Consider the following 18,614-nt stretch of genomic DNA (forward strand, 5'->3'; position numbering starts at 1 on the left):
CCCGCTGCGTCAGCTCCCCTGGCTGGGAGCCCCCCCATCCCCCCATCCCGCCAAAGCCCTCTGGCCTGTGCTGAAAGCCCCCCACCCTCAGAAGCTGCATCCCCACTGGAGGCAGGGGTTGCCTTTCTTTAACTTCACCCCATCCCGTCTAGTGTTGTCCCGCACACTGCATCGAACGAGTCTAGCTCCTCTTCCTCTTTTTTTTTTTTTTAATGTTTATTTATTTTTGAGAGACAGAGAGATAGAGCAAGAACAGGAGAGGGAAGAGACAGAGGGAGACACAGAATCTGAAGGGGGCTCCGGGCTCCGAGCTGTCAGCACAGAGCCTGATGTGGGGCTGGAACCCACGAACTGGGAGATCATGACCTGCGCTGAAGTTGGACACGTAACTGAACCACCCAGGCACGCCTAGTTTCTCTTCCTCTTGAGTCTCCTTCAGACGTTGGGGGGTTACGCTGCCTGCCTCCACCCGCAGCTCTTCTCAGCTGGGCTCCCATCTTCATCGTCAGTTCCTCCTCGGGGGGCCTTGGTTCTGGGCCCCACTTCTGCGAGCAGAGGTTGGAGACAGGCCCATTGCTCTCTTCCAAATGTGGCGCCCCACACTTTGACACCGAGAACTGTGTGCCCACCGAGCCCCCTCGGACCTCTGTCCAGGTAGCCTCACCTCCATGGGCCTGCTTGTCAACCTCGCTTTTAGGCCACTGGAATTCTGAGCCCTTTCCACAGGTATAGCCGGGGAGCCGTGTCTCTCTGATCTGCATCTTACAAAGCTGAGGGTACTTGGGTCACTACTAGTCGGAAGCCTGGAGACACGGAGTGACTCCCTAGGGAAGCTGTGTGGCGCAGCAGACGGCAGACAAACTGCTGGAGTAGTTCTCCACCGCTGCACAAGTCACCCCAAACGTGGCAGCCACTCACACTTGTTGTGTCCCATTTGCTCTGGGCAGCGCCCGGCTGGGCAGCAAGGGCTCACCCGCGGCCGCGGACTGGCTGGGGCGGGGTGCTCTGCTCCCGAGCTCGCTAATGTGGGTGTTGACAGGCCTCGGGCCCTTGCCATGTGGCCTCTCCGTGGGGCTGTTCACCACACAGCGGAGGCTTCCCACAGAGCCAGGATCTCAGGGGCAGAGCCTGTGAGACAAGCCACAGTCTTCTTATAACGTGATCTTGGAAGTGACATCCCGCGCTGCTGCCGGATCTGCTCTGTTAGAATAAAGTCACTAAATCCAGCCCCCGCTCAAGGGGAGGGGGGCTCCCACTAGGGTGGGAGGACCAGGAGGCGGGGATCTCTGGGGACATGACGCTGGCTGCCTGCCACACCCATGTCCCTGTCCCCGTAGTTCACCAACGATGAGACCCTGTGCTAGTTCCTTAACTTTCTTTTGGGCCTCAGTTTACTCATTTGGGAGATAAGAATAATGATAACAGCTGCTTTGAGGCATTGTAGGAAATGAAATAATGCCCATCATGCCATTCCCTTCCCTCCACCCCATCCCCCACCCCGCCCCCAAAGCAATGTGAGATAGTGACCACGCTGGGACCAGAGCCCCCTGCCCCTTCTCCCGCCCTCTCAGGTGCCTCTTGGTCTTGTGAAGTTGACCAGGAAATGTCCCAAATCTGGGGATGGAGATAGAATGTGTCCCATGTGAAGTACCCCACGAGCAGGAAGGGCACTGCAGGAAGACGGCACAAGGTGTCAAGTGTATTCTAACTAAGTTTAATTTTGGATTCAGTTCATCTCAGGCCTGTCCAGATCTTTCTTTAGGCTGATTTGATCATCTGTTACTTTTTGTTTTTACGTTTATTTATTTTTGAGGGAGGGAGAGAGCGCGAGGGGCAGAGAGAGGGAGACACAGAATCCCAAGTAGGCTCCGGGCTCTGAGCTGTCATCACAGAGCCCGACGCAGAACTTGAACTCATGAACTGTGAGATCATGACCTGAGTCAGAGTCGGACGCTTAACCAACAGAGCCACGCAGGCACTGCAATCATCTGTTAGTTTTTTTTTTTTCTTTTTAACATTTATTCATGTTCTTTGAAAGGCAGAGAGAGACAGAGCATGAATGGAGGAGGGGCAAAGAGAGAGGGAGACACAGGAACAGAAGCAGGCTCCAGGCTCTGAGCTGTCAGCACAGAGCCCAATGCGGGGCTCGAACTCACAGACCGTGAGATCATGACCTGAGAGGAAGTCGGCCACTTAACCGACCGAGCCACCCAGGCGACCCCCATCTGTTAATTTTAATCAACGACCAATTTGATTGTTGTTATTAATCAACTTTGTGCCGCTCACAATTCAAATAAATTTGCCTTCTGTGTCCTGATCCAAGCCTTTGGTAAAACTGCTGAACAGAACAGAGGCCTGCACACGGCCCCCTGGCATGGCCTGCTGTGTGGAGTAACATGTAGTTTTCAGATGCTGGGCTGGCAGCACCCTGTGGTGTGACAGGGGCTGGCGGCAGGGACCTAATCCCTGGTCCCCTGGCACCTACCCTTTAGGCCCACTCACCAAACGTCAGCTTGCTGATTTTGATTAACTGTTTAAACACTTGCAGTAATTCTACCAGGATAAAATAAGGAAACCCGTTCATTTCCTGGGAAAGGCCTCTGTGTTCCTCCGTTTCCATCCTGCCTGCCCCGTGGCCTTTCCCAGTCCGGGCTATGTGCTGACTCTCCATCTCTCTGCCAGTGGAGGGTCCCCTCTCTCAGCCTTGGGTCTCGCCAGCTGCAGTGGCAGGGAGCTGTTTGGCAGAACAACCAAAATGTTGCCGGGAAGAAAAATGAAAACCCGTCCTCTAAAACTTGTTCAAAAGCCATTCAAACCATGGCCTCCAAAGGAATTACTGTAAACTTGCCAAGAGGTAGAAGAAAGAAGTGTGCTCAGCAAACCGGAAGTTCAGCTAACTGGCCTGAGGCTGGCTTGGGGGGGGTGGGGTGCTGGCCCACAGGACGTCCTGTGTCTGCTCGGTGTTGTAGGCTCTGGCCCTCAGGAGCCACTGGAAGAGTGGGTCAGGAGGAGAATGTGAGTTCCCTCCCACTGGGAGGCAGGCCTTGCCTTTCTCCCTGGGTCCAGAACTCAGGAGCTCCCCCTCCGGATCTACTCCCCCATTATATTCGCACCGGGTCTCCTCCAGGCATTATCTCCAGCAAGGGAATCATGGCCAGCTCTGGGTGACCACTGGCAGGGTGTGGAGCTGGTCAGCCAAGCTGGACTTTGGGCAAGGCTAGGAATTCACCCCTTCTCTGTCAGCGAATCATCTTAACCCAATGCACCCTATAGAGATCCTGGGTCTTGGTGATATAAAGTGACAGAAGGACAGAGAGGAAGGGCAAGGTTTTTGTTGTTGTTGTTGTTGTTGTTGTTGTTATTTTTAAATATCTTTTTGACATCCCAGCCTGGTATACATCCCTGAGGCTCAGATACAGGTAAGCCCTTAAGGCTAACCCTGGTGAAGTTATGGGATCAGCCCTTCCAGTAAACTTGATTCTCAGAGCATTCTTGCTGTTCAGGCCTTCTTTGCAGGGAAAAAAATAGATAAATGGATTCGTACTACAGTCTTAGTGACCAGATATTTTACCTCCTAGGAGATATTTGCATTTTGAAAGTGCAGGGAATGGTAGGTGGAGAGCCTAGGTTATTGGGCAATGCTTGACCCAAAGATGTGGATTATTTAACTATTGGTGAGGTTTCCAGACATACAGTGGATCTTGATTTGTTTAGGGTTGACGAACGTCTGTGCCCGTGAAGAAGGATGTGCTAATTTGTTAAACCTTTCTTGATGTAAAGAGAACCTCCCCGAAAAGCAATGTGCAAATATTGTTCTTATAAACGCAATCCTACTTTAAAGACACGGACCAGGTTTGTCTAAGGATGCATGCTCTTTTTGAGAAGTCAATACAGATGATAGTTCACACTTTCTGACCACTGACGACTTGCTGGCTCTGTTGTAAACTTTGATCACCTACTTTACTCCTCACACCAATACTTCAGGGGTGTCCCCATTCTACAGGTGAAGAAACCGAGTCACCAAGAGGTCAAGTAACTCTCAGGTCACACCAGTCACGCTAGTTAGTGACCACTACTAGTTGGTAGCAGGCCTAGGATTCCATCCCACTTGACTCTACATTTCCAATGGGGCTAGACTGAAGGCTTAGAACCTGCCAGACTCCCCCTGACTATCTCCTTCTCTCCACAGGGGCCTTGAAGTTTTCTACCCAGAACTGGGGAACATTGGCTGCATGTTTGTTCCCGACTGCAACAATTACAGACAGAAGATCACCCACTGGGATGAGCCCATTGTCAAGTTCCCTGGGGCCTTGGAGGTGAGTGAGCAAAAGCCTGGAGCGGGAGGGCCGTGGGTCTTGGTTTCCCTCTGAGCTTGTTCATTTGTGTGACTTGAAGCAAGGCCCTCTGGGTTGGGTCTGGTGGTACCAGGTAGCTGATGCCATAGGATGCGCCTGCCTCACAGCAGCCCCATGGCCTTGGAGGAGGGTGGGGTCGGTTGGAGGGGGCTGCAGACCGGAAGCCTTAGTGGGACTGTGGGGCAGCTCTGCCAGGATCTTTCCCTGCTCCTGCAGCCCCTGGGCCCCAGAGCCTGGCTCGTCAGTTTATGTGGAGACCGGCTGATGCGTGCTTTGAAGTCAGCAGAGAAAAGGAAGAGAGAGGGGGTGTAGGGAGTCCTTTTCAAGGTTCAAGGTGGCTGGCGAATGGGGAGGAGCTAACTAGTAATGAGCAGGGCTTCTCATGTAGCTAAACAAGCAGAACAGTGCGCCTTGACTCCATCGTCGCAGTATGAAACACACCGAAACGTTTGCTCAAACTTGTCTGAAATAGAAGATTGAAGCTCTTTTAGGAATTGGAAATAACTATTCTTTCTTCTAGGAAATGGTTAGTACTATCTTGTTCTGGAAGCTTCCCTTGGTTTGGGGATGTAGTAAGCCTGGGGCAGGGCCGTGGAAGTAGAAAGTGGACTGTGGCTGCCGCTCCCACTGGCCAGAGCATGTCCTGGGGGAGCTGCTCCAGTGTTCCGGTCACTGTTTCTCTCTTCATTGATTCCTGGGTCACACTGAGCCCCCACAGTGTCAGGAGAGGATGGCAACCTTGCTTTGTCTGCTGTGTTTTAGTAGGAGATGCCAATATCAACCTACATAAAAGGACTGCGATGTGTCCAGGAACCAGGTCACAAATGGGTGGAGGCTGAAGGGCCATGGTCAGGAGGTGACCACATGCACACCATATGCACAGCCTTCTGGTCCCCTTTGTGCACCGTGGCAGGGAGAGGCCACCGCCGGCTCTTCCCCTCTGTCAGTCCAGGCCTGATAGCAGTGACTACGTAAACAACAAAATAACAAGTTCTGGGGCGAGGGAATTTGCAAGTTTACTCAGATGTGGAGGGTAGATGCTTCTCTTTCTTAAACTGTTTTCACTATCAGGGAACCAGTAGATTGTGATGTGTCTCACAATTGATGAGATTGAAAACATGAAGCTTTGACAGGCTATTGTGTTTGCAACCTTGAAAAACATCCTTTCTTCCGGGAGGCTAAGCAAGCAAGTGACGAGAAGGCCTCTGAGTCTCTCTCCCTCAACCCTCCCAAACCTCACTCACATGAACATGCATGCACGTGAACACACACACATGCACATGTCAGCCCTCTTCCCTTGGAGACCTCTGGCCTGGGGCACACCAATGGACATGTGGGAGAAGCAGAGGAGATATAGGCCACTGTGATTCTAACACTTGGAACAGGAGGTGGAGGGCTGCGGGGAAGGAGCCCAGTCCTGTAGGGAAGAGTATAATGCTGCCCGGTGGGGACTAGATGCTTGACCTTCACCATTAATTCACGTGTCCTTGGCTTTGCCACTGAAAAGTAATGAGATCAACCACATTCTCAGTCCAGTGACTGTCCTAGGAGAGATTCTCAGCAAAGGACTCCATTCCGCCTGATGTTATAGCATATGTCCACTAGATGGCAGTGCAGACTTTTCTGAGTACCTGGCATACTTGGTTTGAAGCAAATTTGGGAAATGTGCATTTGATTCCTTTTAGTTGACACCGATTGTCCTGGGGTGTGGGCATATAATGAAGAGAAAACATCACTCCCTCCAGATCATGAAATTTCCCACCCTGTCTCAGTCCAGAGGTGGGGCAGGACAGAAAACCTGGAGACTTATGAAGGGCAGGGACTGTGGTTAAGAAAGCCAAGGAGAGTAGAGATTTCACAAAGAAAAAATTGGTCAAAGTGGTAGAAACAAAGGAAGGAAACATAATATTCTACTACTATAGAACTAGAGGGTTTTGGGTTTTTTTTTTTTTTTTTTTTTTTTTTTGTAAATTTAACTGACATTTGACAAGGCGATTCAGGGTTATCAAAAAACACCATTAATCGAGTGGTACCCACTTTATGCTGGGTACTATTTGTGTGTCATTTCATTTAAAGTTTTCATCAAGTCTGCAAGTGAAATAAGTATCTCTTTAGTTGAGACTGTTAGTGATGAGTGACCAAAGCCAACTCTAACCGGCTTGTGCCAAAAGAGGGAAGAAACTATTGGTTCACAAAATGAAAACTCCAGGAATAGCTTCAGGCATGGCTGGATTCAGGTGCCCAAACAATATCACCAGAAATCTATTTTTCCCTTTCTCTACTTTTTTCTGTGCTGGTTTTATGCGTAAATAGACTCTCCTTGTGGTGGCAAAGACAACCCCATTAGCTTCAGATTTGTTTTACTAGTTTATCAATCCCAGTGAAAATAGATTGACACTTTTCAACCATTAAAAATCCCAGGATTTGTCCTGCTTAGATCACATGCCTATCCTTGAACCAGTGACCTTGGGTAACCCCACTAAATCTACAAAAGCTGAGGGCAAATGAGGATGGTTCCCCCGGAGGAGACCACTGGTAAGGGCTCTCAGCAGAGACACCAGGGCACTGGCACAGTCAGGGGACGGGGGCGGCGTGGGGGGGGCTTGCTGAATGGAAGCTTTCTTGGGACAGAAAGCAGTGTTTGCTAAGGAGAGTGGTGGTGAAGAGGTGGAGATAGGCCAGGGGTAATGAGAAATGATATGATGGCTAGAGCTTCCCTTAAGGTGTCGAGGGAACAAACACCTCTACAGAGAGAGAAACTGGAACAGTTGGAGAGGAAGGGCTGCTCTCTGGGAATAGGATCTCTCAAGAGTGTGGGCAGGGGAGCCCGAGTCCTTAGTGACAAAGCATGGGATTGAAGGCATTTCCTCTGGGCCCGGGGCCTACTGAGAAAGGACAAGCAGGTTGTGTCTGGCTATGTGGGGATAGTGCCTTGCTTCAAAGTGATTAAAGCAATGCCACCAAAGCAGCAGCTGCCAGTGGACATGTCTTGGGAGCCCCCCACCATCACCAAGCAAACCCTCAGGAGAGGTGCTGTGGGCCTGGGACAGTGCCTCTGTGCCTACTAGAGGTCTTCCTGCCTGTACATCTTTGTTCAGGCCACTTCCCATATTTGGACCCTGCCTACTGGGACACCCTGCCTGTACCAAAATGCTGCTGCTTCTAAGAAGACTTCCCTATCTCTCTCTTGGCCCTATCCTCATCCCTGGTTGGTGTCTTCTATCTCTGAACTATCTTAAAAAAAAATTTAATGTTTATTTATTTTTGAAAGAGAGACAGAGAGACAGAGCATGAGCAGGGGAGGGAAGAGCACAGAGAGAGAGGGCGGAGGGAGACACAGAATCTGAAGCAGGCTCCAGGCTCTGAGCTGTCAGCACAGAGCCCAGGGTGGGGCTCGAACCCATGAACCACGAGATCATGACCTGAGCCGAAGTGAGACACTTAACTGACTGAGCCACCCAGGTGCCCCCTCTCTGAACTTTTTAAATGCCCCCTACCCATCAGACCTAGAGTTTACTTCCTTCTGTCTTGTATTATGATTGCTTGTTCATATCTCCCATAGTCTTGACAAGTTTGTAAGCTCTAGGAAAGCAAGACCACCCACAGCCCCTACCAGCATTGCGGGCCCCATGTTGACTGACTAGGTGAGGGGGTGAATAAATGAATGAATGAGTGGCTGCTGGAAGGATACCTCCTGGAGTGTGGTGAACTATAAGATGTGTGAGTCCCATGGTTTGCCTTTTAAGCTGTTGGGTGTCCGGGGCAGCCTGAAGAAAAGCTGCTGAAGCCAGTATTAGTCTCTCCTCTACCCAGGGTGGGGGTGGGCTCAGGGTTGGGAAGAGGAAAGCCAGGAGAGAAATCCAGTGGGTTTTCCAAAAGGCAAAGTAGTGCAGGGAAATATGGATGGTCTCTGTGCCAACAACCCCAAGAGTTAAGAGAGGTGTTGAAATAAGAGGAAGCTTTCTCCCCTGGTGCTTTGACAAACATTAAGAGGCAAGTGTCTTAAAATGCATCCCTTCTCAAGATGATGTAAACCGAAAGGCCCCTGAGAAGCTTCTTGACTGAGGCCTATTCTTCACCTTGAATTTAACCAGCTGGAATCCTTTTGAAGTGAAGAAATTACCTTTAAGTGGGGAATGTGCATTGCATTAGAGAGAAGGAACAAGGAGTCCTGGGGTCCCTCAGGTTTCCAGGCAGGCTTGGCTCCTCTCTCCGTCCCAGAAAGCAGGCAACTCTGAGTATCCTCCAAACAGACGGGACAGGCAAAGCCCTACCCCACCCTGGGCCTGTAGGGTCTGTGTTACTGCCTCCTGGGGGGCCACCTCCTTGCCCTCACGGGCCCAAGGTACACACACAAGTCTGGACACATGTGGTAGAGTCACAGACTCTCCTTGCTGCAAGAGACCTCAGAGCTAACTAGTCCACTTCCCATCCTTCTCTTTACACACAGAGCAGAAAAATAGGGGCTGCTGGTCACAAAATGATTAGTGGAGGAGGGACATGGGGCTCCTGACACTCAGAGGAATGCTGGGTAGAGCAGCCCATGAGGGATGGAGCAGATTCTCTCCTTCAGGGAAAGAAGGGGCAGAGGAGGAGCACGCATACATGCCGGGGGTGGCCAGGCATAATTCAGCGTTAGGAATACAAACTGATGCACTTAACAAATATCTATGGAACACACAGACACCATGGTAGTGCCTCAAAGTCAAAAAACAAAAGGCGCCACCATGGAGCTCCCAGCCTAGGTCGGGAGACAGACAGAGTCGCGTGGTATCAGTGTTGCGGTGGACGAGCTGCGGTTACCATTGGGCAGCCAAGCTGAGTCAGTCTGGGGAGGCCTCCAGGAGGAGGTACCCAGAGCTGAACTGCAGACAGTGAATAGGCAGGGCATGGGGGTGGGGGGGCCCAGATGGCCGGGTGAGGGAGGAGGCTCAGGAGAGGACAGGGCCACTATGTAAGGGGCCACAGACACTGCTTGCCCTGGTGTGGAGTCTGGATTTTATTTTGAAGCCAGGTTGGGGAGGGGCTGGGGAATGTGACCAGATTAGCAATTCAGGATGGTCAGTCTGGCAGCACAGGTGGAAGAATGGAAGAAAGAGGAGGTTGAAGGCAGGGAGAGCACCCTGCTGAAGCCCTCAATGTAAGGGCATGAACTGTGGCATGGATTTGAGAGATAGAAAGAATGGAATCCATAGAGCTTGGTGACTGAGGAGGAGTGGGGGTCGTGGCGGAGGGAGGGTTAGTGTGACCCTTGGGTATTTGTGATGACCGGGCAGGTGAGCAAGGGTGAGGCTTAGCATATAACTCATCCTCCAAAACAAGACGCTCTGAAGAGTGAGGGGAAGTGTGGTTAATAATTACCAGGTATGGTAGGGCACTGTACCATTATTTTGGCTTCTACCAAGGGACACAAGAGAAGAACTAGATCTATAGGGACAAAGGCCAGCAACTCTGCAGATGCTGAATCTGAGGACCCTGCGTGCACCCAGAGGCAGCTGCCCGCTGAGCTCGCTGGGAAGTGAAGGCAGGGCTGCAGGCCTAGATTTGGGTCCTCAGTGTCAGGGGGCGGGGCGTGGAATCTTTGAGGTGGTGGGACTCACTCGGGGGAGGATACGGAGTGGTCAGCTACAGCCAGCCTGCAGAGGTCAGGTCAGACAGGCCACAGAAAAAGTGCATCCGACCTAACCCAGCTGACTATTGGGGAGCCCTGGCAGGGAGGGAGGACTGAATGAGGAGAGGACGTGGTAGTGTGGGCCACACACACCAGAAGTTTTCAGGGAGACAAAGGGCACCTGAGCTATTTAAGTGCTGGCAGGAAGGAGCCAGTGGAAAGGCAATGCCCCAAACAGCAGAAATTAGAGATAATGGGCCCATTGGAGAAGTTCTTATCTGAGAAGGAGAACCACAGGGATGGTGGAGGTCAAATAAAGGGAACGAGGTATCCAAGTTCCTCAGAGGTCAAGGGTGGGAAGCACAGCAGAAGCTTCCAAGGCCCCAGGCCCCGGCACGTGGGTGAGCAGGAAGAGGAGGAGAGATAGGTGTGCTCGCTGTGCCCCAGGAGGGGTGAGGGGTCTCCCCAGCTGCTGGACCTGTGAGCTGGAGCACAGGTAGCAGAGCCCCTCACACAGAGGTGAGATGCTATCTGGAGGCCAGAAGGGCTTCGGGTGTGAATGTGAGAAAGTTGCACCTTGTGGGCATTTCAGACAGAGGTTAGGAAGGTGCAGGGCCAGAGAGGCAGGAATGGAAAGGGGTGGCTGCCAGGCTCAGACTCGGGGAGAAGCAGCTGCAGGGCCAGGCTGGGGAGAGCCACTGGGATTTGGCAAATTCCCTGGCACTGCTCTTGAGGATGGACAGAAGAGTTCCAGAACAGGGGCCTGGGAGCAGACAGTAAACCCAGAACAAGGTGGGGGGTTCAGCAATTCACTGAGTGATGATTTAGGGGAGAATTCATGACCTGCAACCCTAACCCAATGCCTAACATGTGACATAAGCTTAGCAAATGGTGTCAGCTGTCATTGTAAGAGACAGATTTGTAGTCTGAAGAGTACAAGGAGTGGAAGGAGGCCTGTGTGGGTTTGAGGCTCAGAGCAGGGAGCGGGGCTGATGGGCAGAGCAAGACCTGGGAAGGTAGGTGAGGAGGGCACCCGGTGCCCAGTAGAGGAGGCGTGCATGAAGGAGAACCTGCTCATGTGTCAGTTTATCCTTTGTCCCTGGACCAAGTCTGCTAAAATCACCCAGGCCTCTTGGCCATCTGCTGTGGCGATGCCATTGGTCATGACAGGACCCAGTGAAAGAGGGGCAATGCTTGTCACCATTTCCAACCCTTGCAGTCAGATTTTGAAGTTGCAGAGGAACTTCTCAGGTAGGATTTCACACGATCCTCCTAACCATGTTGGGAGTTGGGCAGAGTAGGGATTATTCCCATAACTGCAGATGAGGGGACCTCCCAAGGTCACACTTGCCAAAGTTAGGAAGGGGAAGAGCCAGCCTTAGATCCCTTCCAGTCCACTGACTTTCAGCTACATAGTGTTGCCTCTGGACTCCATCCTGTTACTTGAAAACAGATGGAGTTCTAGGTAGTTTCGTGCATAAGCATCCTTGCTGCAAACATTTTTGCTGCACGACTAATTGGCTAAGGCAATTTTGCTGCAAAAACTAAAATCATGAAAAATGAAAGAGGGACATTCATGAAAAATGGCATAATGAAACATGAAAAACGAATAACAAAATTAAAAAGACTATTCTGAAATATAAAATATTTGAATACATTCAGAAGGCATAGTGTAGCTTCATGGCAACTCCACACAAATAACTGATTTTGTGGATTGTACCTAGGTACTTGTCTTCAAAGTCTTTCATTCGTCGTGTTATACATTTTTTTTCTTGTTGATTCGTCTCCTTTTTCAGCATCACACTTTTTTCACTAAAATGTCTTCCTGCATTTGAGAGAGGTATCAGTTTCCAAATACCAGGATGCGCATCTATAACTGAGCTTTGCACGGCGCTGTGACAGCCTTCTACACGGCTGTTAGTTCTTGGCATCTGGTCACATGTGCGCTGATCCACATTCCAAAGTTCTATGAGATATGTGGGTTGAAAACTCTGCGTCACTGTACATACAGGCCGCGGTGAGGGCTAAGGTTATATAGTATAAAATGGAGAAATGAAACCAAACTGTCAAACTAAACCGTCGGCCAGCTACTTTTCATCATCTTTTACGGCAAAATTGCCTTACGGCCGCTGCTTATGCGGCAAAGATGTTTGTGGCAAAGATGCTCGTGGCGAAAATGCCCGACACGGCCTCCGAAGTGCACGCCGTACTTGGGGTGCCACTCACGCATCCGCTCGCTGGGGCGGGTCCTCGTGGGGGCCTCGTCTGTGCCCCTGTGCGGGACGCTGTTACAGGAGCCAGGCACACAAGCAAAAACACATCCCAGCCCTGCCCACGAGGAGCGCCTCCTGAAAGTAAGAATGTGAATGGTTGTCTTTGTAAGAATGAACTCGGAAGCGCTCGTATGGCGATGTTTTGCGCCTGGGTGGCTTCATTGGGAAACTTCTTGGCCTTGACCTTTATTTTCAGTCCTCTTTACCCCCACTCCCGGCCCTCCCCCCCCACTTTTCACTGCTCTGGGGGTTGCAGAACCCACGGTCAGACCTGTGCCTGACCCTCCCGAGCTTTTTAATCGAACCGCCTATCCCCAGTCCACGGTGGGGCTCCTCCAAAGCACAGGCAAACAGGGTGTTTGCTCAGCGGTGGGGCATCTGATGTCTCCTGAAAGCTTCCAGTCAAGTGTGGGGAAACAGGTTCCAGATGTTTTTCAGATCAAATAATGTTTCTTTGAAAAACAAAAACAAAAAAAAAACAACTGTGTGGGCCACTCCTCGGGGTGGGGGGTGTGGGGTGCGGGGCATGTGGGATCTGAAAGGAGAGTTCACTGGGTTTGCATCCTGGTTTTTAAAAAAAAGGTCATTCAGCAAGGGTCTGTGTGGGGCTCTTCATGTGTGTGTGGGATCTGTTCAGAGCTGACTGGTGGCAGTGTAAGTAGAGGCTTCTTGGATTTTAAAATAGCTGCCTGCCCCTGGTTGGAGCCATTTGGAGGGACAGATACTCAAATTTTGAATGTACAATGGCTTGTTGCCTGCTGTCACTGGAGAGAAAAGATGGTGGCCTAAAGAGGAGATTATAGGTGTGGACTTTGAGGTATGTCACTCTCTTTCCAGTGCACCCTCAATGCTGGTCAGTTTTAGGTTTACAGAAAAATTGAGTGGAAATTACAGAGATTTCCTGTATGCCCCTGCACAGCCCCCACTGGAGTGGTACATTTGTTACAGCTGATGAACCTATGCCCCCAGAGTCCAGAGTTTACTTTAGAGTTCCCTCTTGCTGTCGTACATTGTATAGGTTTGGACAGATGTATAATGACATGTGTCCATCATTACAGTATCATACAGAGTAGTTTCACTGTTCTAAAAATCCTCTGTGCTCTGCCTACTCATCTCCCAACCCCTGGCAACTATTGATCTTTTTGCTGTCTACATACCTTTTGCCTTTTCCAGAATGTCAGAGTTGGAATCCTACAGTATGAAGCCTTTTTGGATTAACACAGAGCCTAGGCTACCACTTGGGCCTCCTGACTCCAGTGCCAGCACCTTCTTCACCATGCAAGGGTTTGTCCATCTTTGCCCAAGCCGGTGGCCAGTTTTCCTGTGGCTTAGCTTCCCTTTTGGGAATTGTGCTCCCCTCAACCTGACGTTTCTACTGAGACTTTGCAGCGGGCAGGATCCACTCACTCCTGCCCCTGCTGTCATCTTGGGTATTCCTGCTATTCGATTTCTTGTATGTCTCTCTAACTAGAATGTAAACTCCCTGATGGCAGAGACCTTTGTATGCTCGAAGATGGCAAGAAGGAGGCAGTTTTTGTGCAGTGAGATCTGTGCTACGATATGGAGCTAAGTGCAGTGTGCTGGCAGGGGACAGGGTGGGGGGGGGTGTCTCTTGGTAACAAGAGTATAAGTGTTCCAGTTTTCAAAGCACTTTTCCTTGTCATGACAGCTCTTATCTCCGATCAGTCCCAAGAGATGGGCCAGGCAGGTGTCTCTGCCCACACTGGGGATCCTTGGCCCAGGGTTAGCCGGAGAAGGCAGATGTTCAGCCTCAGAGCCCAGTACCCATCTACTTATTGCCTCACACCCCATTTGAGTCTCCTCACAGCCTTGTGGATGTTAGCTTGCCCTAGTGCACAGATGTGTTAAGTGTAGTGATAAAGCTTGGACTCAAATCCCTGGCTCTTGTACTGTGCTCTTCTTTCCTGGGCCCCCTGCATCCCTGTTGTCCCCAAGCATTTACTACATAGCCACGTTTACTGACTGTTTTCCACATGGTCAGGCTCTGTGCTAAGTGCCCCACGAGCATTGTGGCACTAAAGCCCTACAGCCACCTAGCACAGTAGGTAGGATTACCTTCATTTTACAGGTCAGGAAACTGAGGCACAGAAAGAATCCAGAGCTCGTGAGTGACAGAGTCAGGATTTGAACCCAGGTCTGTATGGGCTCCAGAGCTCATCCCCTTGAGAGTAGGAGGCAACCTGTAGTATGCCCCAAATGGCCCGAGCTATTTCCCAACTGCCACTGCAGCCACGCAGCTCCAGGTCCAGGGCAGAAGCCAGCCCCTAAGGCAAGCGGGGAAGGAGTAGGTAGAGGAGTAGAGCTCCTGTTGTTCCATCACCTCCCTTTCCAAATGGGCCTTGAAATATCAAATGACTTAGCAAAGGGAGAGATGGGGTTTGGGGAGTGGGGGCGTGCAGGGGTGTGCACAAATCAGAGACCCTTGGTTTCTTCTAGGTCTACAGGTCTGTACTGCTAACCTAAGGGAGAACCAGGGTGAGCCATCAGACATCCTGATTTCCACGTCTTACTTATTTCTATCGCAATTGGGAATGCAGAGGGCTCATACCTGGGGTCTAGAGCACCAGACCTGCCCGGGCAGAGGCAGACGAGGCTCAGACGGGAGAAGGAGGGCTCCTAGGCGTGGCTCTCCAGGCCCTGCATGTATGAAAAGGCATACATAGCCTCCTGCTGTCTCCTGGGGCTGCAGTTGCAAGAGCTGACACCAGAGGGAGATCGGTGACTATCATCCTGCCCCAGGCAAGGAGAGCCAGCACACTGGCCAGGAAGGCATTGCCCCGGGCGGTCAGACAATTGAGACCTATCCGGTAACGGAGACATGGAGGGTCCTGGATTTGGGTTGGCTGTGCACGCCTCTGCACCCCTCGCCCCGTCTCTCCCTTTGCCGGTTGGTTGTGGAAATGCCCTTCTATTCAAATACATGTATCTCTGGACTGGAATTCATTAAACCAGGGGCCACTAACTTGAAATGTCCTCAGGGGCCAGGCCCTAATTAGGTGGATGAAACAGACAGGTGGAAGGAAAGCAGGGCCAGGCAGACAATGCTTACTCTGAGAATCCCCTCACATCCCACTCGGCATTAAAAAGATACTTACAGTTGTGCTTGTGATCCTCTGCTCATCCCCAGTTTTCCCTGACCTGCAGGGACTGTTCAACTTCATGGGTATGAATAGTCCATTGGGAGTGAGAATCCATGGGTGTCAGAGCCATTCCTTTGGTTTAGAGAGCACTCAGAGTCTGAGGGGTTAGTATGAGAAGCAAGCAGGCTGGGCTTTGCATAGACCTTGTCTTATGTTGTAGCTCTGGTGCTCCTAACTCTGTGACTTTGGATCTTCTCTCTAAGATTCCCTTTCCTCACCTTAAAATGGGTATAATATCCATTTCTGGGTAAGACCCAGTGGCCAATTCCCAATCCTAATCCTTCTTGTCTCCCCAGGAGCATTTGACCCAGTGGTCACTTCTTCCTCCTAGATACATCCCCTCCCCAAGCCCCTGCCAGGACCCACACTCTCTGGATTTGCCTTCATCCTTCATGGTTCTTCACTTGTCAGTCTCCTTTGCTGGTTGCTCCTCCTCTCCCCAACCTTTTGGTGTAGGATATCCCAGGCCTCAGTGTTTGGACTTCTCATCTTTTTCTACACTTTCTCCCTTGTGGTCTCATCCAAGGTCATGACTTTAAATGCCATCCCTATGACGTTCTACTCACATGGCCACTGAGGTATCTCACAGGCTCCTCAAACGCAATATATCCAACCCCAAGTGCCCACTGTCTACCCTCCCCCAAACCTGCTCCACCTGCTGCCTTTGCCATCTCAGCAAAGAGCAACTCCAGACTTCCAGCGGTGTTGCCTGAACATCTTGGAGTGATAACTGCTCTTGCTCTCCCAATATATATCCAACTCACCAGGAACCCCTGTTGGCTTTGCTTTTAGAGTATCTCTGGAAGCTGACCACTTCTCTTCTCCACTGTTAACACCCTAGCCAGGGCCACACACTCTCTGAGTCATCACAACAGCCACCTAACTGGTCTCTTGGCCACCATGCCTGCCCCAGACCCCCAGCATATTCTCAATGTAGCAGCCAGGATGAGCCGTTAAATCTGCAGGTCACAAGAATAGAATAGAATAGAATAGAATAGAATAGAATAGAATAGAATAGAAAAATAAAATAAAATAAAATAAAATAAAATAAAATAAAATAATTAAATTAACCTTCAGGTCACATCAGTTTACTCTTCTGCTTAAAATCCTCCATTTATCCCCAGCTCACCTGAGTAGCAGCCACAGTGCTCACAATGGCTTACAGAACCCTAAAACCTGGCCCATTTCCACCTCTCTGACCTCAGTTCCTACCATTTTTTGCCTTATTCACCCAGCCTCCTTTTTGTTTCTTGACCATAACAGGCATGTCTTAGGGCATTTCCCCTCATATCTCTATGGCACACATCCTCACCTCCTTCACATCTCTGCTTCAAGGCCCTCTTCTCAAGGAGGCCTTCCCATCTCCCAGCCTTGGTACTCTTGGGCCCCCTAATCTCTCCCCACTTCTTTCTATCATATTTATTACCTTCTAACCTACATATAATTTCTTCATTTATTGTGTTTCTTTGTTTTGTCTATTCCCATCCCCACCCCGCAGCTAGGATATAAGCTTCATGAGGACAGGAATCTTTGGTTTATTCACCAGTCTGTCCTGTGCACTAGAAGAGTCTGTCACGTGGTAGGCACTTAATATTTGTTGAATGAAAGTTATTGGATAAAGGTTATGAGAGATCATGTATTTACAGCCTTCAGTGCCGACACAGGGAGAATTCAGTAAATGTTAGTGGTTATAATCTTCTCCAATGCCCAGGTAACTAGTGCAGCCTGGAACATGACAGCTGAGGCAGGGTGATAGCTGGAGGACATGAGATTCAAGATAAAGGGTTGCAGGTTTTTTTTTTTTAAAGGGGTCTAAGGAGAGAAAATGGAGAGGGGGAGATGGAAGGGAAATATTTTATGCCTGGTTGAAAAGGAATAGATCTACAAGGCTGAACACAGGACTATGCAAATAGTGGACACTCAATAAACCTGTGGAATGAATGAACAAACACCTTGCCTTGTTAGCACATGCAGAGTTGACTTCAGAAACTGAGCAGAGACCCTCAGTAAAAAGTTTCGGAGGCTGGATTGAAATAGGGATGCCAGAAGGCAGTAATCACCTGAGGCTGGACCAAGGGGGCAGTCTGCAGTGGCATCTTCCAGGATGCTGGCTGGTGGCAACCACCCTCTTGCTTAGGATGACACCATCCTGCCTGGTACTTACCAACTCTTAGGCCCGTGGGGTGCTGGACAGAAGATACAGTCCATATCTCTGGGGAGCTGAAGTTCCAGGCTCCTTCTTCCCTCAGTCCCTCTTCATGAGCACTTGGTATTCGATGATATGCAATGCCAGCAAAACTGCCTCTAGCTCCTCATCTTGCAAATAGAGTGATGGTTAATTTCAGATTTGAAATCCAATCTCTTGATTTTTCACGTGCTGAGACTGGAGCTGCTCACCAGCTCTTCCTACATCTGGCGCTCCCCATCCTCCACCTCCCCCATCTCAGATGGGAAACAGAGCCACGTGAGGTGCACCTTTTTCAGTGTGTAATCGCGGAACAGCTATTTCCCTCTCCTTGTTCATTTCTTCCATTCACTAGCAAAAACCCTGGGGCCCTGTGGAAAGGTGCCTGCCAGGCTGAGAGCTCCTGAAAGGCAGGAGCGGCAGACAAGTCAATTCCTGTATCTCCCTGGCAACCATCTATCACCCAACTCCAGCCTTAGGACCATTAAACAAGCAAATTCAGAACCCCACCTCTACGTGAAACTCACGGGGTTTAGGGCAGTCCATGTAAAACCCAAACTACACAGTCATAAAATAACTGGAAAGCAACAGATAGGTAAATATTTAAATGATCGCAGAGTGGAGAAGGTCTGCCAAAGCATAGAAATCAAATGACAAAATCATAAAGGAAAAGAAGGAGAGATGTGAGTTACAACAATATTTGAAACTTCTACACTTTAAAAATGCCATAAACAAAATAAAAATCCAATGACAAACTGAGAGAACATATGTGCCACAAATATGGCAAAGGATTATTATCTTTATGCATAAGGAGCTCTTATAAATCAGAGGAAAAGATGAATACCCCATAGAAATAGAGGGCAAAGGATGTTAGTAGGTGGTTATAGAAATAAGAAAATTCATTAAAAATATAGGAGAGGATGCTTAAATTGAAGGAAATGTAATTTTTATAAATTGTACAGATTTCATTTAAACCCAACCAAATTTTCAGTTTGAGGGTATTTTTGTTTTTGTTTTTGTTTTCTTTTT

General features: G+C 49.9%; 1 protein-coding gene across 5 annotated transcripts in view; it reads left to right on the forward strand.

The window, feature by feature from the left end:
* PEBP4 (phosphatidylethanolamine binding protein 4) overlaps window positions 1-18,614 on the forward strand; it is a 214,477-nt gene that overhangs the window by 15,384 nt on the left and 180,479 nt on the right. For 4 of the 5 annotated variants that reach the window (XM_015079248.3, XM_053216434.1, XM_053216432.1 and 1 more), the window contains exon 3: window positions 4,190-4,316. In XM_015079248.3, the coding sequence (XP_014934734.2) occupies window positions 4,190-4,316 (127 nt within the window). Of the gene's footprint in view, window positions 1-4,189; window positions 4,317-12,024; window positions 12,321-18,614 lie in introns of those variants that run through there. The other variant, XM_053216435.1, reaches the window with a different exon arrangement.

The sequence above is a fragment of the Acinonyx jubatus genome, chromosome B1 (genome assembly GCF_027475565.1).
Source record: "Acinonyx jubatus isolate Ajub_Pintada_27869175 chromosome B1, VMU_Ajub_asm_v1.0, whole genome shotgun sequence".
NCBI classification, from domain to species: Eukaryota; Metazoa; Chordata; class Mammalia; order Carnivora; family Felidae; genus Acinonyx; species Acinonyx jubatus.